Raw genomic sequence first — 22805 nt, 5'->3', positions numbered from 1 at the left:
GGATGAAAGCCAATGAGCTTAGAATCTGACATATTAAATATAAGTTCCTGGTAGAAACTGCCAGTAGGAATTCCAAGAGGAAATGTCTATCAGGGCCTTGTTTATGAATATGGTTTATGCCTTAACTTTACTTGCTTCTGGCTTCATTTACTTTTCCCTACCTATTTTCTTTTATTCTAATTTTTTTCATCTATTTTTTTTAAAATAAGAAGACATATATACTTCTGTAAGCCATCTCAAATCTTTTTGGAACAGGGTGGGGTATAATAAATATATATAAAAAAGCACCTTGGGCAGAAGGTTAGGGTGACAGACATGTTAGTCACCATTTGCCCCAACTCTGTGAAGAAGAATTGTCAAATTCATATTTATAATGTGAGGAAACAGGCACTGAGAAGCTAAAGAATCTGTCACTGGTCACAGAGCTAGGAGAGCAGGAACTGCATTCACATTTTTCTGACTCCCAAACCTGGGCTCTTCAATACAACAGTACAAAAGGATTTTCCTCTTGAGATCCTGACCCCCAAAGTCCTAGAGCCAGTGGGAGTTCGACTGCAAGTGTACACCAGACATATTCTGCTATCCTAAGTCTGGTGAGCCTGCATACGTATTGGCAGACTACCTTCATCACACCCTCTCCCCTCTGGGAGTAGTAAGTCAGTGAAGGCTGCCCCTAAATGCTGGCCCTGTGGGCTAAGGCCCAGGCAGCTCCCTTTCTCTGGCATAGTGCCTAGCACATAGTAGACACACAGTTTGAATTGCAGCAATGAAGTGATCATCTTTCTGTCCCTACAAGTCAACTAAGACTTTATTACCAGCTGGGATAGATCTTTCAGAAATCTCTGTACTAGCATTTGCCCAGTTGTGAATATAGAGACAGCCCAGAGGTTCCTGTTCCTGTATTCTTCTCACTTTCCAGACCTGAAGGATTCGGACAATCACTCTTCCTTATCAGTCTAGAGGCTGTTATGCTCCCTTGGACAGTGTGAGGATTGCTGGGAGATAACTCATGAGGAGCCCTTAGCCTGGGGCACATAAACAGTGTTCAACAAATGTTATTTCCTTTAGTTACACTTGCTTAGTCCTATTATGTTTACTTCATTCCCCATCTCCCAACACCAGCAAGCCTTTTGTCCGAGGACAGTGGCTAAAGATGCCAAGAGAAATGATTATACCAAGTATGAGACTGCAGAGAGGAAAGAATACAGATGAGAACAGGGTACTGGGAACACATTTATCTCTAGGGTAGGTTGGAATGTGGAAGACTCTATTTTTCAAACATAACCATAGCAATATTTCTGGTACAATACGCTCTTCCAGAACCTTTATACTGCCCATGAAGAGACGGAGTCTACTCCTCCTCCCTTTGAAGCTGAATGGGACTCTGTGGCTGCCTTGCTGAACAGAATTCAGTGGAGGGGATGAAGCTGCATGACTCTCGAGGCTAGGTCATAAAAGGTGACATGGTTTCCAGCTAGCTCTCTCACTTGTCAGGATGCTCCTCCTTTGAAGCTGCACCATGCTGTGCAGCCCAAATTAGCCTGTGCAGAGGGACCACATGGAAAGGTCCCTAACAAACAGGTAGCGGGAACTACAGTCATGTGTGAACAAGCGCACAGATGATTCCAACCTCCAGCCTTCAAGTCTTCCAACTGAGGCCTAGACACTGTGGAACAAAGATGAGCCATTCTCCCTGTATCCTGGTAGAAGTCCTGACATACAGAATCTGTGAGATTAACAGATTGTTGTTTTATGCCACTAAGTTTTGGGGTAATTTGTTACACAACCACAGTAACTGGAACAAGAATGAAAGCAAAGGAGAATATGTGGTACGGTGAGACGGGAGAACTGTAGGGAGAAGAGTGGGGTTAGAATAATCTATGTGTTGCCAAGGAGAAAGTAGGACTAGTACTAGTAGGTAGCATTAGGGAGACGGATTACAGCTTGGTATAAGGAGAGGCTTTTAAAGCTTTAAAACTGATCAATGACAGAATAGGCTCCCCTGGTAAATAATAAGTTCCCTGTCAATGAAGATACTCAAATGTAAACTGAAAGAAGTTATTGAAGAGCTACAAATCTGAACAGAAGACTGGATTAAGGTGACTTTAAGGTTCCTTCCAGTCAATGGAACATGACAGCAGATTAGGTCTGGGGTACAAGGAAGACGGATGAGAGAGAGATGACATCTGGAGCCTGATGCCGGAGAGACCAGTGATACCATACATAAAAAGAGAGACTATGAGAGGATTTAAAAAGATTCTTCTTTTCCGTTCCTTTTGCCTCTTGGCCAGATGACTGTTAATGGTCTTTCCCACTTTCTACAGCCTCTCTCATACACTTTCACATGATAACTACCATGATAATGGTTTTTAGCATGTCATTGCCCTGATCAAAGGCTTTTAATGACACCACTGTCACCACCACATTCAGCAGAGTGTTTTATATATCACACAGTATTTTTATATTTGTTACCTCATTTGAACATCATAACAGTCTGGTAGGCACTAAAATCACCACTACATACATCTCAAAATCCAGCCAAATTAAGTACTCTGTTCATTCTTCATGTTTTTTTCTGCTTTGATGTCTTTGCGTATGCTATTTTCTTTGTCTATGTTTTTCTCAACTCTAAATGTTCCAACCCTTTTTATCTTTCAAGGCCTAGATTAAATTTTAGTTGCTCTAGAAAACAGCTAATTCCTACAACTAAGAGTGATCTCTCCCTCCTCTGAAGTCCATCAATGATGATGTGATAATCCAATATTTATTAAGCATTTACTATGTGCCAGGCAGCATGCTAAGTGCTTTTTGTGTGTTATCTTCTATCCTCTGTATCACTCTCTGCCTTATACCATGGATATTTGTATATACCTCTTCTTTACTAGCTTACAAGGTCCTTGAGGACTTGATCAACATCTTAGTCATTTTTGTTTTCTCCCAAGCCTAGCACAGGGCCTGGCACAGAGCAAGCACTGTATAAATATTTGTCTAATGAATGAATGAATAATTCAGGCAGGCAGAGTTAAAGTTTACCTTTGCTTGAACAAATGGTTTTCAAGCACCCTTAAACACTTGAGAAGCACTCATTTATATCCACATAATTAATGGGCTAAATTACAAATCATTCTTATCTTTTTATGACACAGGTTTCCAGAGACCTTGGCTAGAACTCATTTTGTTAGTGTAGTTTACAGATGCGAAAATAAAAACCACAAATACACATAGTAACAAATTTCTTTTTGTGTAAAAATATTCTAGCATTCAGAATAGTGTTTTCCAACCAATCAGAATTAACTAAGTTTTACAAGCTCCTCTTTTTCTTCTCTGCAGTCATAAGGACTGTAAACTCTTTCACTTTGGATCCACTACTTCTTGGCCCTCTTGCTATAGTACTTTGCATAGTTATGAATCTAGAAATGATTGCTGATTAAGTGAAAGGTTTTGTGTTGGTTACAATTTATAATCACTCATTACTGTTCTGATCCTATTAGTTTGGCTAAGGAGCCAGCACCTTAAGGGGGACTCAGTGAGCCTCAGTCAATTATGGCAGTTGAGTCACTTCCCTGAGATTTGAAAACTATCCTTTTTTCCTTATTTCTTGCAGGCCCAAGAATGGAAAACTGGTAACAGTTAAGGCCAAACAGTCATTTCTGAAAGTCCTATTACAGATTGTTGAATTTTGTTGAAGTGATTAAGAATTATAGCTTGTGAACAATTCACGTATTAAAATTGTAGTGTAATCCTAATATAAAAACCAATCTTTTCACCAGAAGATCACAATTTCGATTTTTACTTAAAGAAATGCAAGTTTACTGTTCAAAACCAAGCCTGGTACAAAAATAATCGGTCAGTACTTTTCTCCCCCATGCTGAAGCAGAGATTAACAGTGTAAATACTGACACCCAAATTGTCTTTCAGAAAACCTAGGTAAAAATTAGAAGATTAAGGGCACAACAGGAGGGCAGTGCAAAGGCAGACCTGCTATAATCACCATCACAAAGGCCGGCCACCGGCAGACTGCAAAGTGTTTACTCAAAGCCCCGCGCTATCAATTAGTGTACATAATTATCTCAGGGTCTGCCAGTTCACGAGAGGCAGTTTTTGAAGGTCTCTCTGGCCCCCCTTTGTCTTTTACTCCTGTTGGTCACAGAAGGGCTTTGAGGACAAGCCTTCCTCGGCGCTCAGGCTCTGGCTGGCTTCCCTTGGCAGCCCCAACAGGAATTACGTGAATTCCTCCAGTATAACAACAACCAAGCTACCTTTCTCCCCACACACGGCTTTGACCTTGTGCTGAGACTATTTAACACATGCAACAAAGTGCTTTCAACAGGTCATTGTAGTTTATAGTTTAAAAATATAATTTCCACGAAGAAACAGGAAGTATTGTAGCACAAAATGGGCTGTCAATATTAGAGGTAAACAAATCAGAAGATGTAGGAAAAACTCCCTGTATTCCTGTAGCTTGGCAGTATTCAGGAAATGCTGGAAGACTGAAGGATGAGAGGAAGAACAGCAGACAGGGGTCATTCTTCTTGTCTCTCAGAGAAGCAGCTTACACTGATACTGCTAAGAATTTCCTAGGTAAATTAAGCCAGGAAACCACCCGAACCTGCTTTTGTAGCAAGGCCTACCAACAGAAATTTGCAGAGTAACTGAGGTTGGAGAAGGAAATTATATTGGGGAAAAAATAGATGAAGAATTCTTAAAAACCACTAAGGGTTAATCATTGATTTATTTAAAATCCAGTTGTATATGTACATAGAAATAATTATACTTCATTTTATGAGTGTGTGTATATACGTATAGAATAAGGTTTTATATATAAACTTCATACATACATACACACACACTTTGGTCTGCCTGGATAATCCTTAGGCATGTCTAGAATCATGGAAAACCACGTATATCCCCTAATTTGGAGACTATACCATCTGCCACTCAAAAATTTCAAGTCAGAAACTTGGGAGTCATTGCAGACTCCTCACTTCCTTTTACATCCCATACTATCAGCTCTATGCCGTTTCCCTTACATTTATTCTGCATCCTCAATGTATCTGCTCCTCTCTATTTCTACTGTCTCCACAGGCCCTCAACATTTCAAGAGCCTTTTTACTATTCCTTCTGCCTCTAGGCTCATGCCATTCCAGTCATTTCTATACTTTTCAGGAGTGATCATCGTATAACAGAAATTTGAACATGTATGGAGCTCACTGAATACCTCATCTCCTGCCACTCTTCACAGTCACCCTATTGTAAACTACATCAAACTGAACATGAGACAATGTCTTATATATCCATAACTCTTGGTTTGGGTTGCCCCCAAAGCAGTCCCTGAAACAAAGATATGGGTGTTAGTAGTTTATTTGTGAGGAAGTAGAGAAGGAAAAGAGGGTAGGGAGAAAAGTCAATCAAGTATGTGTTAATGAACAGGTTACCACTGGGTCCCTTTGAGAAACTGTACAGAACATACCTCAGGATTGTCCCACTGAGGGTTAGTGGAGCTGGGATATTACCCACCAATTTATTGTTGGAGAGTCACTCTTGGGGGTGTTAACTCCCTGGCACTTCTAGCAAACAGCTACTTGTTCAGTGAATATCCTCAGGCAGAGAAATACAGGAAGCCACTTGTAGGTGACCTCCTGATAGGCCACAGGCACCAATAACATCTACTATATCATGCAGTGCCCATATTATGCCCTTTCTCCCAAATGAATTCTTTACTCCACTTGTCTTCCTGGATCCTTTAAGATTTAGGCTATCGAAGCCCTTCTTGACCTCCTTTGGAAGTGCTTTACTTCCTTCTCTGTGCACATTCTCTTCTGTTGCAGCTATTATGTTGTAGCTATTAATTTGCAAGTCTGACTCCACACCAGACTCTGGGCTCCCTGAAGGCAGTAACCTTAGTACTTAGCTTGGTGTCTGGCCCAAGGCAGATGTTCAGTCAATGTATACTAGACAAGGACATGACTGTGTGTGTTAAAGAGAAGAGGATCCTGTTTTCCACATATGTAATTGAGAAAATTTTCAAAGAAACAAAACGTATGCTCCCATATTTTGAATAATATAAAGTCAAGTGTGTAGGAGGGAACACCAAGGGAGGAATCTTGGGTCCTAATTCAAGTTAGTTTGGCTCAGTTGCTTTCCCTATAAAAATGAGTGGCTATTAATGACCTTTAAACTTCTTTCAAGTTCCACAGATTTCAAGTGACTGAATCCATGTGTAAGTGAAAGCTGAAGACCACAAACTATACAAGAACCACATATGGAAATGTTTATGTGTGTGATATTCATCTGGATTCAAGGAAAGGGTATAGGTGACAAAGACTTGAGACGCTGGCAGGTTTATAATGGTGTGTATACAAAAGAGTGAGTGTTGGAAGGGTCTCCTGGGTGACAGGATACCTCCCAGGGAGTGGCCTGGCTACTGCACAGGAGCTAGCTGGGCAGCATGGCAGCCTCCAAACTGGCAGGTGCCAATGCCCTGGATGGCGCCCTGTTACTGCTGCCAGCCTCTGGGCAGTGTGGGACCACCCGAACTTACTTAGGTCACAGACCTACAAACAGCCACTTCCTGAGTTCTCATCAAATCCCTGGAAGGTAGGCTCTGGCTACATTTCTAGAGGGAACAGACTAAGAGGAACACTGACGACAGGCCGTGCTTGGCTTCCTTGACACTCAGACAGTCTTAATCTTCCTAGAAATGTGACTCGAGGTAGAGGGATTAGGCAAGAATAAGGAAGAATAGGTGGGTGTCGGGATCCTACGCATAACAGACTAACAAATGTTGAGGAAGTTCATTTCAGAAAACGAATTCTCTTTTAAAATATTCTGAATACAGACATTAGCGTCGTGTGTACATTGAATATGGCTGGATAAGATTTCTTTAAGTAGCTAGACTTTATTAGTTTCAAATCATTAGTTTTCTTCTTGATAAATCCCTGATATATATATATATATATAATTTGTATGCAGTGCTGTTTAGAATTTAAGTATAAGAAAATTGTTTTACTGAACATCCTCAATATGCCTGAGGGATGTGTCATATTTCTATCAGAAACACTAAGTCACTATTGCAAATGATTTTTACTTGGTAGGAGGGGAGAGAAAAGAACACGAGGCGGTTTACTCTGTCTCTCTTAGAGAATTATTGTTTTTGAGGACAGTCCACAGGGTGGGGTGAGGGGGTTTAAAGGGCCAACCAGGCCAGTAGTAGTCCCTGGCACACTGGCTAAAATGATGCCCATGGGTCATGTGTGACGTCAGGGGGCTATTGTTTTTGGATGGTTCCTTTCTCTTATTCATGGAGATACCTTGGAAGGACAAAGGGGAAAATAAAGAACCTAGGAGGCTATAATTGAAAGCATGTGATGGTCAGGGCACTGTGAAGCTGTGCCGTGTTGCGCTGAGGGCCTGACGAGATTTGGTCTAGGCTTTGTCACTGACTTGCTGACTCAAGGAGAATCACTTGATTCCTCTGGATCTCAGTGGAAGAGGGACTGGATGACTTCTAAGGTCTCTTGTAGAAATTATAGTTAAGTTTATGACACCAACAAGAAAAATAGGCTCTGACAGGAGCATGTAGCCAGGGAAAATGAGAAATATTAGACAAGTCTCAATATGGGAAACCAATAAGGACAGAGGTAGCACAAAGAGGAAAACAGCTCAAGATGACAATGTACATCCCTATGAAATGACTCCAAAATGAGCAAAATCCAAGATATGTTTCAAAAGTTGACTCCAGACTGACATCAAGTAAAGGCCTTACCTTCCGGTGACCGCAAAGCACAGCGTGCACATTCCGTGTAAGAGCCCTGCAGCATGCTGCAGAAATGTGGCCATTTTGGGATTCTCATCCACTGGGCCTTGCACCGAGAGGAAGCAGCCACAAAGCTTGTCGATCAGACCAATGTTCACCACGTAGCTAGATGTGGGGAGAAATGTGTGTTATCAATCTGCATAGTCTGGCAACATCTTCACCTTCAAAGATAAATCTTAACAAACACAGGCTTAGACCCTTCAAACAAGCAAACACAACACACACAGGTTTGGGTACAGCATCTTAAATAACAATTTCCTTAGATTTAGTCCTGAATAATCAGCTACTTCTGTAAATGGTTCTCTTTTCTCTTTTGGTTATTCTGATGCTATTTTTTCAGGAAAGTGATCATCTGATCATTCTCACCCGTCTAGAGAGTCTGACAATAATTGAAATGATTTATAATGATCTCTATCCTCTTGAAAAGCAGTACTTCTCAAAGTACTAGGAAGCTAAATTCACCAGAATTCAGAAAATAAGATAATGCTACCCAGACACTCCTGTTACAACCTAAACTTCTAATGCCACTTTGGATTCTCTACTTTTTTTAAAACCCTATCACCATCAAGAGTATAACAAACAGTGAGAATCTAATTGCCCTCTGTTATGAAAAGTAGTAGTCCTGAGAGTTGACAGGAACATTTATGAAGTCACTTTCATCTTTTCAGTCTATTAAACAGTTTTCCAGAGCTGTTTATTAACCTGGACCAACAACAGTAGCTCTTTTATTAGTCCACAAAGCAGAAATAATTGAACATATTTGAAGACTATAAATGATCTTGTGGATAAATCAGCCTTAGCTTAGAGATTTTATACCAATTCAGTGCTACTGCATTTACATGTATGAAAAGCGCAGGACTCTGAATATAGCAGTTCTGAAAATCAACACATACAAACTTTCAGCAATATGTGCAAAGGAATTGATGCTTCTGCTTGTAAGTGCACTAAAATCCCTATCTGTTCATTTACTAATACAGTTTTTTGTAAAAGGAAGGAGAATCTGATGAATAATTCATGTTTGGAGCCTCTTCTAAGCCTACTATTTAAAAGGTATAAAATAATGTTCCCTTTCTCCTTTTACATTAGGAAATGCATTTATCTGGTTACTGAGCATCTCCTACAGCAGGGGGTCCCAACCCCCAGGCCACGGACCGGTACTGGTCCCGATCCGTGGCCTGTTAGGAACCAGGCCGCGCAGCAGGAGGTGAACGGCTGGTGAGCCAGCGAAGCTTCATCTTTATTTACAGCTGCTCCTCATAGCTCGCATTACCGCCTGAGCTCCACCTCCTGTCAGATCAGCAGCGACATTACATTCTCATAGGAGTGCGAACCCTACTGTGAACTGCGCATGCGAGGGATCTAGGTTGCGCACTCCTTATGAGAATCTAACACTTGATGATCTGGAGCTGAAGCAGTACTAGATGCTAGTGCTGGGGAGTGGTTGCAAATACAGATTATCATTAGCAGAGAGGTTTGACTGCACAGAGACTATAATAAATTAATTGCCTGCAGACTCATATCAAAACCCTATCAGTGAGTGGCAAATGAAAACAAGCTCAGGGCTCCCACTGATTCTGCATTATGGTGAGTTGTATAATTATTTCATTATATATTACAATGTAATAATAATAAAAATAAAATGCACAATAAATGTAATGCGCTTGAATCATCCCAAAACTGCCCCCTCCCAAGTCTGTGGAAAAACTGTCTTCCATAAAACCGGTCCCTGGTGCCAAAAGGTTGGGGACCACTATCCTACAGTTTGAAAATTGGGAAGTATGAAATGATGACCACTAACCCTATTATCTTATAATGAAGGGAAAATGACATATTGACATACTGAACCCTAGCCCTGCAAGTTACTGGATGACCTTGGGCAAATTACCTTGCCCTTCTTAGTCTGTTTCCTTTTTATTTATTTATTTATTTATTTATGGCTGTGTTGGGTCTTTGTTTCTGTGCGTGGGCATTCTCTAGTTGCGGCAGGCGGGGGCCACTCCTCATCGCGGTGCGCGGGCCTCTCACTATCACGGTGTCTCTTGTTGCGGAGCACAGGCTCCAGACGCGCAGGCTCAGTCATTGTGCCTCACGGGCCCAGTTGCTCCGCGGCATGTGGGATTTTCCCAGACCGGGCTCGAACCCGTGTCCCCTGCATTGGCAGGCAGACTCTCAACCACTGCGCCACCAGGGAAGCCCCCAGTCTGTTTCCTTTTTAATGTAATAGAATGTTAGTATAAGGTTCTTGTAATAAGTGACTGATAAGCTAGTACATGCAAAGAAGCTGATACATTTTATTATTAGTTTTATTGTTACTAGTAGTAATAATAGCAGTATTTTAAAAATAGATGCATGCAAACTTACTAATCATAAATACAATGAAAATGAAGACAACACAAAATACCATTTCACAAATATGAGACTGACAAAAATCAGTGAGTTAATATAAAACACTGATAAGGATATGAGGAAATGCATTCCTAGCCTTTACTGATGGAAAGTGAAATCTGTAAAATCACTTTGGAGAACAATTTGGTGTTACTTGGTAAAGTTGGACATGCATTTATCATAACATTCATAAATTCCTACTGTAGGCATATAAACTTGAGAAACTCCCATATAGGTGCAAAAGAAGGTTTCTACAAGGATATTCATTGTATCATTGCTTGAAATAGTGAAAAAATAGAAACTATTGCCCTCAAATAGAAAATGGACAAACTGGGAATTTATTCATTTAATAGAATCTGTAGAGCAGTTAAAATGAATTTATCAGATTTATATGCATCAACATAAGTAGATCTCAACCCCATGTTATGTGAACATAGAAATTGACAAAATAGTATGACAGCATTTATGTAAATTTTAAATACACACAAAAAATAGAAAGCAGGATATATTGTTTATGGATATTATATATAAATATATACATATAAATTTTATATACACAAATATATTTTTATATATTTGTATATATTTACATATATACATATATATTACACACACATATCTGAAAATTTTATAAAAATGCATAGGAACCACATACACACACTCTAACATAGTGATTTACATCTTGAGCGAGAGTAAGGGGAAAGGGATGGAGATGGGGAGTTAGCTGTATCTACAACATTTGGTTTCTTACCAATAAGAAAAAAGATCTAAGACAATATGGAAAAATGTTATTGGTTACTGAAAAATGTTGTCAAGTTGGTACATAGGTATTGATAATTTTGTTAGGTGTATGTTGATATACTTCATCATAAAATAATAGAAAACTTAAATATTTTAAAAGGCAATAATGACAAACAGAAAAAGCATTTGAAACCTGTAAGATGAAGGGTTAATGTATTTTTCCCCCATGTTTATTGAGATATAGTTGATATATACATCATGTAAGTTTAAGGTGTACAGTGTGATGATCTGACATATGTATATACTGTAAAATGTTACTGTTTTCCAGTTTCACAACATTGTGATTGGAAAAGATACTTGATATAATTTCTGTGTTCTTGAATTGTTGAGACTTGTTTTGTGCCGTAACATAGGATTCATCCTAGAAATTGTTCCATGCGTATTTGAGAACAATATGTATTCTGCTGCTGTTGGATGGAGTGTTCTATATATGTCTGTTAGGTCCTTTTGGCCTATAGTGTTGTTTAAATCTGCTGTTTCCTTATTGATTCTCGGTCTGGAAGATCTATCTATTGTTGGGAGTGGAGTATTAAAGTCCCCACATATTATGGTATTGTTTTGTTCTCCTTTTAGTTCTGTTAGTATCAGTTTTATATATTTAGGTGCTCTGATGTTGGGTGCATAAATATTTACCACACCACTGTCATATCCTTGGTGGATTGACCTCTCTATCATATAATGACCTTCTTTGTCTCTTTTAACCATTTTTAGCTTAAAATCTATTTTGTCTGATATAAATATAGCTAGCCCTGCTTTCTTTTGCTTACCATTTCCTTGAAATATCTATTTCCACCCCTTCGCTCTCAGTCTATGTGTGTCTTTAAAGCTAAAATGAGTCTCTTATAGGCATCATATTGTTGGATATTGTTTTTTTATCCCTTCAGCCACTCTATGTCTTTTGATTGGAGAATTTAATCCATTTACACTTAACGTATTGATAATTACTGATTGGTAAGGACTTACTATTGTCATTTCATGAATTATTTTCTGTTTTTTAGATCCTTTGATCCTTGCTTCCTCTCTTGCTGTCCTCTTTTGTGATTTGATGACTTCTTGTGGCAGTATGCTTTGACTTCTTTACACTATATGTATCTACTACAGGTTTGTAGAAGCTTAAATAAAACATATATATTACATCCTATTTTAAGTTGATAACAAGTTTGATAGCATACAGAAACTTTATACAGTTGTCCCTCAGTATTTGTGGGGAATTGATTCCAGGACCCGCTATAGATACCAAAATCCGCAGATGCTATAGATACCAAAATCCTCAGATGCTCAAGTCCCATCATTGGCCCTCCATACCCTCAGTTCTGCATCTACAGATTCAACCAACCACAGATTGTGTAGCACTGTAGTATTTATTGAAAAAAGCCTGCATGTAAGTGGACCTGCACATTTTAAACCTGTGTTGTTCAAGAGTCAACTGTACTTTTATTTCTCCCTCCTCATATTTATTTTAGGTTATTCATGTTATAATTTACATATTTTTATAGTGTTCATTCAATAACAAATTACTGTGGTTATGTTTATATTATGTTTGATTTTTAACTTTCAAACTAGACTTGTAAGTGAATTATGCACCACCATTACAATACCAGAGGATTGAATTTTGACTATATGTTTACCATTACCAGTGAGTATTACACATCCATATGTTTTTTTTTCGTCTTTTTAAAAATTTATTTATTTTATTTTTGGCTGCATTGGGTCTTCGTTGCTGCATGTGGGCTTCCTCTAGTTGCGGCGAGCGGGGGCTACTCTTCGTTGCAGTGCGCAGGCTTCTCATCGCAGTGGCTTCTCTTGTTGTGGAGCACGGGCTCTAGGCACGTGGGCTTCAGTAGTTGTAGCATGTGGGCTCAGTAGTTGTGGCTCGCAGGCTCTAGAGCGCAGTCTCAGTAGTTGTGGCGCATGGGCTTAGTTGCTCCACGGCATGTGGGATCTTCCTGGACCAGGCCTCGAACCCGTGTTCCCTGCACTGGCAGGCGGATTCTTAACCACTGCGCCACCAGGGAAGCCCATCCATATGTTTTTATGTTCTTACTTATCATCCTTTTCTTTTAAAAAAAAAAAATTATTTATTTATTTGGCTGTGCCAGGTCTGAGTTGCGGCACGCGGGATCTTCATTGCCACGTGCGGGATCTTCGCTGCGGCACGTGGGATCTTTAGTTGCAGCATGCGGGATCTTTAGTTGCGGCATGCAGGATCTAGTTCCCTGACCAGGCATTGAATCCGGGCCCCCTGCATTGGGAGTACAGAGTCTTAACCACTGGACCACCAGGGAAGTCCCTATCATCCTTTTCTTTAAACTTGAAGAATGTCCTTTAGTATTTCTTATAAGGCAGGTCTAGTGGTGATGAACTTCTTCAGCTTTAGTTTGTTTGGCAAAGTCTTTATTTTTCCTTCATTCCTGAAGGACAGTATTGTTGGGTACAGCATTCTTGGTTGACAGTTTTTTCCTTCAATATTCTGAAAGGCTGTGCCACAGGCTGGGCTTCTTGATCAGGTTGGCTGCTCGCTGTGCTCTGATGTTGAGCAAGGTCGCTGGCTGGCTTCTCTGGTTGGGAGGGCCTCCATTTATATCCCATAGTTGGGTGGGTAAAGAAACTGTCTCTGTGGTTGGGAAGAGTCTTTGTCTGAGCTCCACTGTGGGGTGGGGATGCAGGCTATGCTCTGTAGTTGAGTGGGACAATAGCTGGGCTCTAAGACTGCCCAGGGTTACTGTTCAGTCTTCCTGGTTATGTGGGGTCAGTGGCTAAGCTCAACAGTTGGGTAGTTCTGCTGGCTTGGTTCCCTGCCTAAGAAGGGCTGTAGTTTGGGTTTTGCAGCTGCCTGGGTTCCCCAGCTGGCCTTCCTGGATGGTCAGAATGAAGGCGATGCTGAGCAAGAGGGCAAGGATGATAATTTGCTTTCCTGCCCAGGTTGTGTGGTAAAACAAGCTCTACAGCCAGTACAGTCTGGGGACTGGGGAACCTAATCAGCAGAACTGCCAACTGAGCTCCGTGGCCAGATGGGGCTACAGGCTCAGTTCCACAGATGGGCAGAGCTGCTGCCTGGGATCTCCGCTTGGGCACCACCACTGCAAACAGCAATACAGTCCACCAAGATCTGAGTGCTGACTGCTGTCAGCCCCTCCACACCTTTTTACTTGATCACCAGTGGTCAAGCTCTGCAGATCCCCCCAGCGATCCCGGTGAGGTGAGACCCAAGTGGAAGTGTCCCATAATGCTGGGAGAGCTGGATGTCCATTTGGGCTCCTTCTTCCCCCTGGAGAAACCACAGGCTTGTGGGGGGATGGGGGCTCATGCAGTGTTGTGCTGGCCTGTGGGAGGGCTGTTGTGGTCAGAGTGCAGCTGCTCCTCTTACCCTTCTAATGTGGTACTTCTTGATCTCTGAGGTCCGGGGGGAGATGCTTCAGTCTCATCTACCTCCTACATTCTGAGTTTTCACAATGGTTTCTTGTCTATGGATAGTTACTATCTGGCTTTCTTGTGAGGCCATCTGTTTGATGACACAATCTGATCAAAAGTAATGAACTAAGACCTTGTAGACACAGAATTATCACAGGGAATCAACACTGATCCTGACAAATAGGAGCATCATCTACAGCACTGGAGTCCACTTCATAGTACAAGATGGTTGGCTGTCCTTTAGCACATTCCATCCATATCTCAGCAAAGTTCTGGAAGCCAAAAAAATCCAAGATCAAGGTGCCAGCAGGGTTGGATTCTTCTGAAGCCTCTCTGTTTGGCTTCCAGATGGCTGCCCTCTTGCTATCTTTCATATGGTTGCCCCTCTATGCATGTGTCTAATGATTTTAATACATGAAGAGCTTTTACAATTAAAAAAGTCAATACCTCCAATAGAAAACTGGGCAAAGTACATGAACAGGCTACTCACAAAATAATTAAAATGGCCAGTGAACATTAAAAAATGTTCAATATCACTACTAATATAAAAAATGAAATATTTTCGCCTCTCAGTTTGGCTAAGACTCAAAAGAATGATGATATCCGACAGTGTCTAGGCTGAGGGTACAAGGACGTACTCATATGTAATATTTATGTAGGACAATTTGGCAATATGGATCAAAATTCTTAATGCATATTCTTTGACCCCCAAATTATACTTCTCAATGTTTAATAGAAGACAGTAATCAACTGTAGGGAAAGATGTTCTTTACAGTATAATCTGTAAGAGTAAAATACTAGAATAAACCTATGTAAGTAATAATAGGTTACCTGAAGCAAATCATGGCTACATAATTAAATACTTGGAAAGCCAGTAAAAATTCATTTGCAAGTTTCTGTTGATTTGGAAAAAAGCACTTAAAAAAAAGTATGACCAAACAATGTGTACATATTACAATTTTTTTCATAAAATAACCACATATATATGTACCAAAACCAAAACAAAACCAATGATTATCTTTGGGTGGTGGGATTAAAGATAATTTTTGTGTATTCAACAAAATCCATTGTGCTCTTCTGTGTTTTTCAAATCGTTTTTCTCACTGAGCACATATTAATTTTATAATTAGGAAACAAGTTATTTTAAAAAGGGGAGGGCTTCCCTGGTGGCGCAGTGGTTGAGAGTCTGCCTGCCAATGCAGGGGACACGGGTTCGAGCCCTGGTCTGGGAAGATCCCACGTGCTGCGGAGCAGCTGCGCCCGTGAGCCACAAGTACTGAGCCTGCGCGTCTGGAGCCTGTGCTCCGCAATGAGAGGCCGCGATAGTGAGACACCCGCGCACCGCGATGAAGAGTGGTCCCCGCTTGCCACAACTAGAGAAAGCCCTCGCACAGAAACGAAGACCCAACACAGCCATAAGTAAATAAAAAAACAAATACTTAAAAAAAAAAGTAAAAGTCTATTAAAAAAAAAAGGGGGGGAATGGGGAGAGAGGCAGAGGCAAGCTATCTGCTATTGCAAGAGAGACTGCACTCTTAAAGAAGTAGCAATGGAGCAAAGGTAATAAATCTGAGATATTTACAAGGTAGAATCAATAGGTACTAAAGACTTACTTAGATATTGGTTTAGTAAAGGACTGTGAAGAGTCTTTGACAATGCTCAGAATGCTGGGTTAAGTAACTGAATGGGATACTGGTGCTACAGATAAGGACAGAGGACACAGGAAAAGTATCTCCTTTGGGTAGAAAGATAAGGTGTTCAGTTTTGAACTTGTGGAGCCTGAGGTGCCTGTAGTACATCCTAGCAGCTAGGAAAGTGCTTGGCTAAAGTACAGTTTTATAACTTCTCCTTGAATAGATGCCTTATGTTTACTAATTTTTGATTCCAAAAGGCTGGTATCAGTGACTTGGACTCACCTATTTGCCTCTTGGTTGCAAAGTTTGATTTCCCTGTTTTGAGAGACAGATATAAATTTCTAATTGAACATGATGAAAAGAATTGTGCTTCAGCAAAAGACCATGAATAGCCAAAGGAATCCTGTGAAAGAACAACAAAGCTGGAGGTATCACATTTCCTGATTTCAATCTATATTACAAAGCTATAGCAATCCAAATAGTATGGTACTGGCATAGAAAGAGACATGTAGACCAATGGAACAGAATTGAGAGCCCAGAAGTAAACCCATGCATATCTGGTCTATGAATATTTGACAAAGGAGCCAAGAATCTCACTGGGGAAAGGATACTCTTTTCAATAAATGGTGCTGGGAAAATCAGATAACTACATGCAGAAGAATGAAACTGGACCCCTATCTTACACCATTCCCAAAAAAAGAACTCAAAATGGATGAAAGATTTAAATGTAAGACCGGAAACCATGAAACTCCTACAAGAAAGCATAGAGGAAAAAACTTGACATTGGTCTTGGCAATATTTTGTTGGATATGACACCAAAAGCACAAGCAACTGAAGCAAAATAAACAAGTGGGACTACTTCAAACTTAAAAACTTCTGCACAGCAAAAGAAACAATCAAAAAAATGAAAAGGCAACCTGCAGAACAGGAGAAAATATTTGCAAACCATATACTGGATAAGGGGTTAATATTTGAAAAAATAAGGAACTCCTACAATTCAATGGTAAAAACACAAATAATCCAATTAAAAAATGGGCAAAGGACCTGAATAGACAGTTTTCCAATGAACACATACAAATGACCAATAGGTACAGGAAAAGATGTTCAACATCACTAATCATCAGGGATATGCAAATCAAAACCACAATGAGATACCACCTCACACCCGTTAGAATGGCTATTATCAAAAACAAAAACGAAAACACAAAACAAAAACAATCCCAAAACCAAGAGATAATATTGGCAAGGATGTGGAGAGAAAAGTGAACCTTTGTACACTGTTGGTGGGAAAGTATATTTGTAAAGCCACTATGAAAAACAGTATGGAGGTTCTCCAAAAGATTAAAAACAGAACCACCATATGATCTATCAATTCCACTTCTGGGTATATATCTGAAGGAAGTGAATCACTATCTTGAAGAGATACTTGCATTCCCATGTTCACTGCAGCATTATCCAGAATAGCCAAGACATGGAAACAAAGTGTCCATCAACAGATGAATGGATAAAGAAAAGTGGTAAATACACACACACACACACACACACACACACACATATATACACACACAATGAAATATTATTCAGCCATAAAAAATAAGGAAATCCTGCAATTTGTGACAATATGGGTGGCCATATAAGGCATTATGCTAAGTGAAATAAGTCAGACAGTAAAGGATAAATCCTGTATGTTCTCACTTACATGTGGAAACTAAAAGAGCTGAACTCACAGAAACAGAGAGTAGAATGGTGGTTGCCAGAGGCTGGGGTGGGGGGTCGGGGAAATGGGGAGATGTTGGTCAAAGGGTACAAACTTCCATTTATAAGATGAATAAGTTCTGGGGATGTAACGTACAACATGGTGACTAAAAATAACAATACTGTATTACATACTTGAAAGTTGCTAAGAGAGTAGCTCTTAAACGTTTCAACACACACACACACACACACACACACACACACACACACACACACACACGGTAATTATGTAAGCTGATGGGAGGTGTTAATGAACGTTACTGTGGCAATCATTTTGCAATATATATGTGCATCAAATCACCACGTTGTACAACTTAAACTTACACAATGTTATATGTCACCCATATCTCAGTAAAGCTGGGAAGAAACAGAATTGCAGAGCTTCAGGACTGATGCATTTCCTGAGCAAATTTCAAACCAGTGTTTTTTCAAATTGCAATCTGCTTCTACCCTACACACAATACTGCTTTCCTAGAACTATGCTAAACACTTGACACTGACAATATTTGCATCTTATAGAAAAAAAAAATTCTGATGTTTGATAGCCGAAAGATATTATTTGGGTATTCTGTTAAAGGTTTTTTTTTTAGTTTTTTTATCCCAGGACCTTGTGAAGTGTCTGGCACAAAGTGAGTACAAGTGATCATATTTTGAGGTGATAAATATTTGAGGATCCCTTAGATCTAGAAACTTGACTAAACCATGTAAAATAATGAGAATAAACACTGTTATTACCTCATCTTGGTTAGACACCCTCTTGCCTCTTCTGTGCCAGATAAGGAGAGAACAGGGACATATGTCAGGATGATGTGCCCTGTTCCAGCTCTACCTTAGGGATACAGGTCAGAGAATAGTGCCAAAGACTGTGTTGGAATGCTTTCCTCACAACTTTACAATGCTAGAGATATAAACTGACAAAAAATGCACAGGCTGTAGCAGGGAGTGGTGGGAGATTTCCTGTCACTTCATATTTGAGAAGGTGAGAAAGAAAGCATGAAAGTAGTTAAACATGTTCTGTTTGCTTCATTAAGAAGATCTGAGATAAGGTTTGTGGTTCTACATATAGGGATCATCAAGCAAGCCTACAATGCATTATCTACAAGAAAACAATATTTACCAAAAGTGGTTCAAGTCAGATAAAGAGTGGAATGGTTTTGTACTGAAGTAATATAATTGTCAATCACCCTTTTTAAGTTACATGAGTTACTTGGTTTGGCAGATTACCACTGTTACTTTTATTCCCCAATAACCTTCTTCTTTTTACAAAGGATCTGGTAACTACAATAATATATGTAAAAATGTAGGTACTTTCTCCCGGAAGGCCCACCAGAATTGCACTGAAGCACCTGGCTGGACCTTCTGCCTCTTCACAGCTGAGGCATGTGGCTAAGCTGTCTGGATGACAAGAACGCAGGGTTGCTGCATCACAGGGTAGCCCAAGGGAGAACGCTGGGGCTGAATGGCATTCATCAGCAAAGAGGGCCGGCTTCTACAATGACCAAGAGGACATGGGGAAATTGAATGGGATCAAGCAACTGAGAGAAAGGCCAGGGAGGGTCAAAGTCAAGTGCTGTATGATAAATGGTTGTGGACCCAAAGGGCCTAGTACTCTCTAGCAATAAATATGCTTGGGGAAAGAGGGCAGGCAGATGGAAGGGACAAGTTAACAAAGTAATCAAGGGTAAGAAAGATACTGAATGAAACAACTGTTTTCAAGAAAGCACTACAAGAGACCAGTGTAAAATTTATGAACTGTGAAAGAAGCAAATGCAGAAGAGGGCATTCTCTTTCTCCTATGAACCTACTATAAGCTTCAGAGAGTAACAAATTGCATGGGTTTTGGAAGTCAGAGATCAGTGCAGATCACAGAGGAGTTTCTGATAGGTGGGACAGGTAATTGATTAACACCAGATGGAACCCTATTGGGAAATTAAATGTCCTACCTGATTCCAGATTCATGAGGGGAAAAGAATTCAGATGTCAAAGTAGGAATAAATTTCCCAGGAGAGAAGGTGACCTTGGAAGGAAGCAGGGTTGACCTTGAACAGGTGTTAGGAATTGCCACATTTGTGTAGTGGAAAACATACAGCTGTTGGGAGTACAGCTAGACCTGAGTTCCAGTCTCAACTCTCCTACTTAACTTTTAAACTTATTCAGTACATAACCTTGGGCAAAGCACTTAACCTCACTAAGCAATTTCCTTACCTACAAAGTCTGTATTAGAAATCCTACACTTATAGGGCTGTAAAGCCTCTACTACAGTACCTTACACATAATGGGTGCTCCATAAATGATAGCTATTATTACTGTTTTAAATCTGAACCAAATTTATAACCAGAGATGACTTGAGATAGGGAAATTCTTAGAAATTCTTTGAGTTGGAAAGAGTTGACAGCAAAAAAAGTTATAAAAAGCTTGGACACTACCTATTCTAATATCAAATATCTAAATATCAAGAAAGACAGATGAGCTCTAACTGTAATGCTTTTCATTAGTAGGATTTTCCTTCTCTCTACAAAATGTGGTATATTTTGTATTAGGAATTTGTGGACGGTGTGAGAAAGATTGCCATCACATGGGCCCTGAGACTTAAATTTATTTTAATATATATTTTTAACAAAAAAGACAGTTTTAAGAAATCTAGAAATTTACCTGATGAGGTCCTGAACTCGACTGTTAAAAGCATCACCTTGTGAGGGTTTGCTTTTCATTTCCTGTGTTGATATTTTTGGTGTAATTGGCTGGCTGTTTCCATCTGGTCGATTGGTAATCAGGCAGCCAAAAACCACAGCACTGACTTTGAGAAGTCCAGTTGTCAAGCCTTCGAAAACTTGCTTATTTGTATTTCTTCCCAAAATAGCATTATTTTCATCTGGAACATAAACCTAGATGGAAAAAAATACAGTAATTGTGTTTCAATAAAACCAACAAAAATGAACAGAGATGATATGGAAAATTTCTGGAATCATAAATAATTTTGAAATTCTAGAGGTGCCATCTGAATGTTTGAGTATTGGTTCTAAGGTCAGATTGTCGAGTTCAAATCTCAGCTTTGCGCCCGCTAGCTGGGTGACCTTGGGTAGGTTGCTACTTCCAAGCTTCAATTTTGTCATTTATAAAACAGGGATAATGACATTACCTATAACATAGGGTTCTTGTGAGGATTAAATGAGCTAATAACATAAAATGCTTAGCTCGTGCCTAGGCGCATAATAAGCACTCAATAAATATTAGTTATTCAATTGAATAAAGTATATTAAAAATTTGTATAAACTCAGAAAACAAACCAGTTGGTAAACTGATAGCACTGTTTCTTGTTAAAGTGAATTTAAAAAATATCTAACCTAAATTCCTCTCTTAGGAAAAAATTTGCATTTCTTATTACAAAATGGTAAAATAGTTTTTTGCCTAATACATAGGGTCATATTGAGCTCTATTTATTTATGGTTTACAGGAAGTAATATGCCTGTTAAAAGCTGGACAAGGAGTCAGAACCTGGGCTTGGGTTCTGGCCTTGCAGCTATATGATCTTAGACATGTTCCTTAACCTTTCTGTGTCTCAGTTTCCTCAACTGTTAAATGAGGATAATCTTAGTATCTAATGAATCAACATACGTAAATTCTTAGAACAATGTTTGGCACATAGGTAAGTCCCACAGAAGTGTCATCTGCTACCGTAACTGCTACTCTTACTGTGATTCCTACTATTACCAGGAGTAAATACTACTGCGTGTGAACATCAGCTCTCGCAGAGAAGGATGACTAGAAGTACAGTGGCTAGATACACAATTACCAGGCTGGGAGCTCTGTGCCCTGGCATGTGATGCTGGCTACGTAAGGGTTCACTCTTCCCACGGAGAAGAGGGGCTCCTGAAGGCCTCCCTACCAAGAAAGGGGCAGAGACAAGAAGCTAAAGGTGGGGAGGAAGGAAGTTTGGACTTGGAATCAGATAGCACTGTATTTAAGTTCCAGTTCCTCCTCCAGCATGTCACATGACTGTATGTAAATACTTCACATTTCCAAGCTTTGGTTTCTGTATCTGTCTACCTGCTAGGACTACCATGAAGTTCAAATAAGACGATGAATGGGAAATCACTTGGTAAATTATTACCAATAACTTCACAAATGCACTTACTTAATAACAACTAGTCTTTGCCTCGTTCTCATTCTTTATCTGCACCAGTTCTATCAAAAGATAGAGGAATAAATGATCACTGGGATTCAAAAGGAAGATCTTTATAAACACAAGCAAATAGTCCCTCCATTGTTTATTGTTGTTGTTCATTTAGAGATTCCATGAAAGTTACTTTTCTGAGAATAGCCTTGTTTAAGACTGTTGACCATCTCTAACCACTGAGCCATTCCTAAGCCAAAGTAATTACAGTAGAATCTTTCTGCAGTATGTGCTGATGGAAGTTCCCTTTGAAACTCTATAAAACAGTCACAGAGCTTCTTCAAGCTGTGACTAGCATAATGTAGCCTATCCCAATACAGAAGGTGGTATTAGGAGTTGAGCTTGAATCAAGGATTTCTGTATAAGTCAGGATAAGCTAGGTTATGCTGCAGTGAAAAATTCCTCAAAAATTTCAGTGGTTTCAAATGATAAAGCTTTATTTTTCATTCAAATGACATGTTCATCTGAGACTGGCTGGGGCTCCTGTTGTCCTTACTTCAGAGTCTAGGTGACAAAGCAACCATCATTTAGAGCAACAATGCCCAAAAGAACTTTCTAAAATGATTGAAATGTTTCAATCTATACTGTTCTACATCTGCACTTGTCACATGTGGATAATGAGTACTTCAAATGTAGTTAGTGTGACGTGGGACTGAATTTTTAATTTTAGTTAATTTTAATTTAAATAGTGGCTAGTGTATTGAACAGTACAGTGGACTGTAGGTCATAGGGGCAGACAGCAAAAAATATCTCTGGAGGGTCTTGTGTCAACATTAAATGAGCTACCTGGAAATGACACATCACTTTTGCTAACAACATATTGGCCAAA

General features: G+C 39.7%; 1 protein-coding gene across 9 annotated transcripts in view; it reads right to left on the bottom strand.

Moving 5' to 3' along the window:
* Positions 1-22805, bottom strand: part of SCAPER (S-phase cyclin A associated protein in the ER) — a 487034-nt gene that overhangs the window by 56999 nt on the left and 407230 nt on the right. For all 9 annotated transcript variants that reach the window (XM_082386958.1, XM_082386962.1, XM_082386961.1 and 6 more), the window contains 2 exons: positions 20455-20687; positions 7766-7921 (listed from right to left, as the gene is read on the bottom strand). In XM_082386958.1, coding sequence (XP_082243084.1) covers positions 7766-7921; positions 20455-20687 — 389 coding nt within the window. The remainder of the gene's footprint in view (positions 1-7765; positions 7922-20454; positions 20688-22805) is intronic.

Source organism: Balaenoptera borealis, assembly GCF_965194805.1.
Source record: "Balaenoptera borealis genome assembly, chromosome: 3".
In the NCBI taxonomy this organism is placed as follows: Eukaryota; Metazoa; Chordata; class Mammalia; order Artiodactyla; family Balaenopteridae; genus Balaenoptera; species Balaenoptera borealis.
This window is presented reverse-complemented; position numbering and strand designations above follow the sequence as displayed.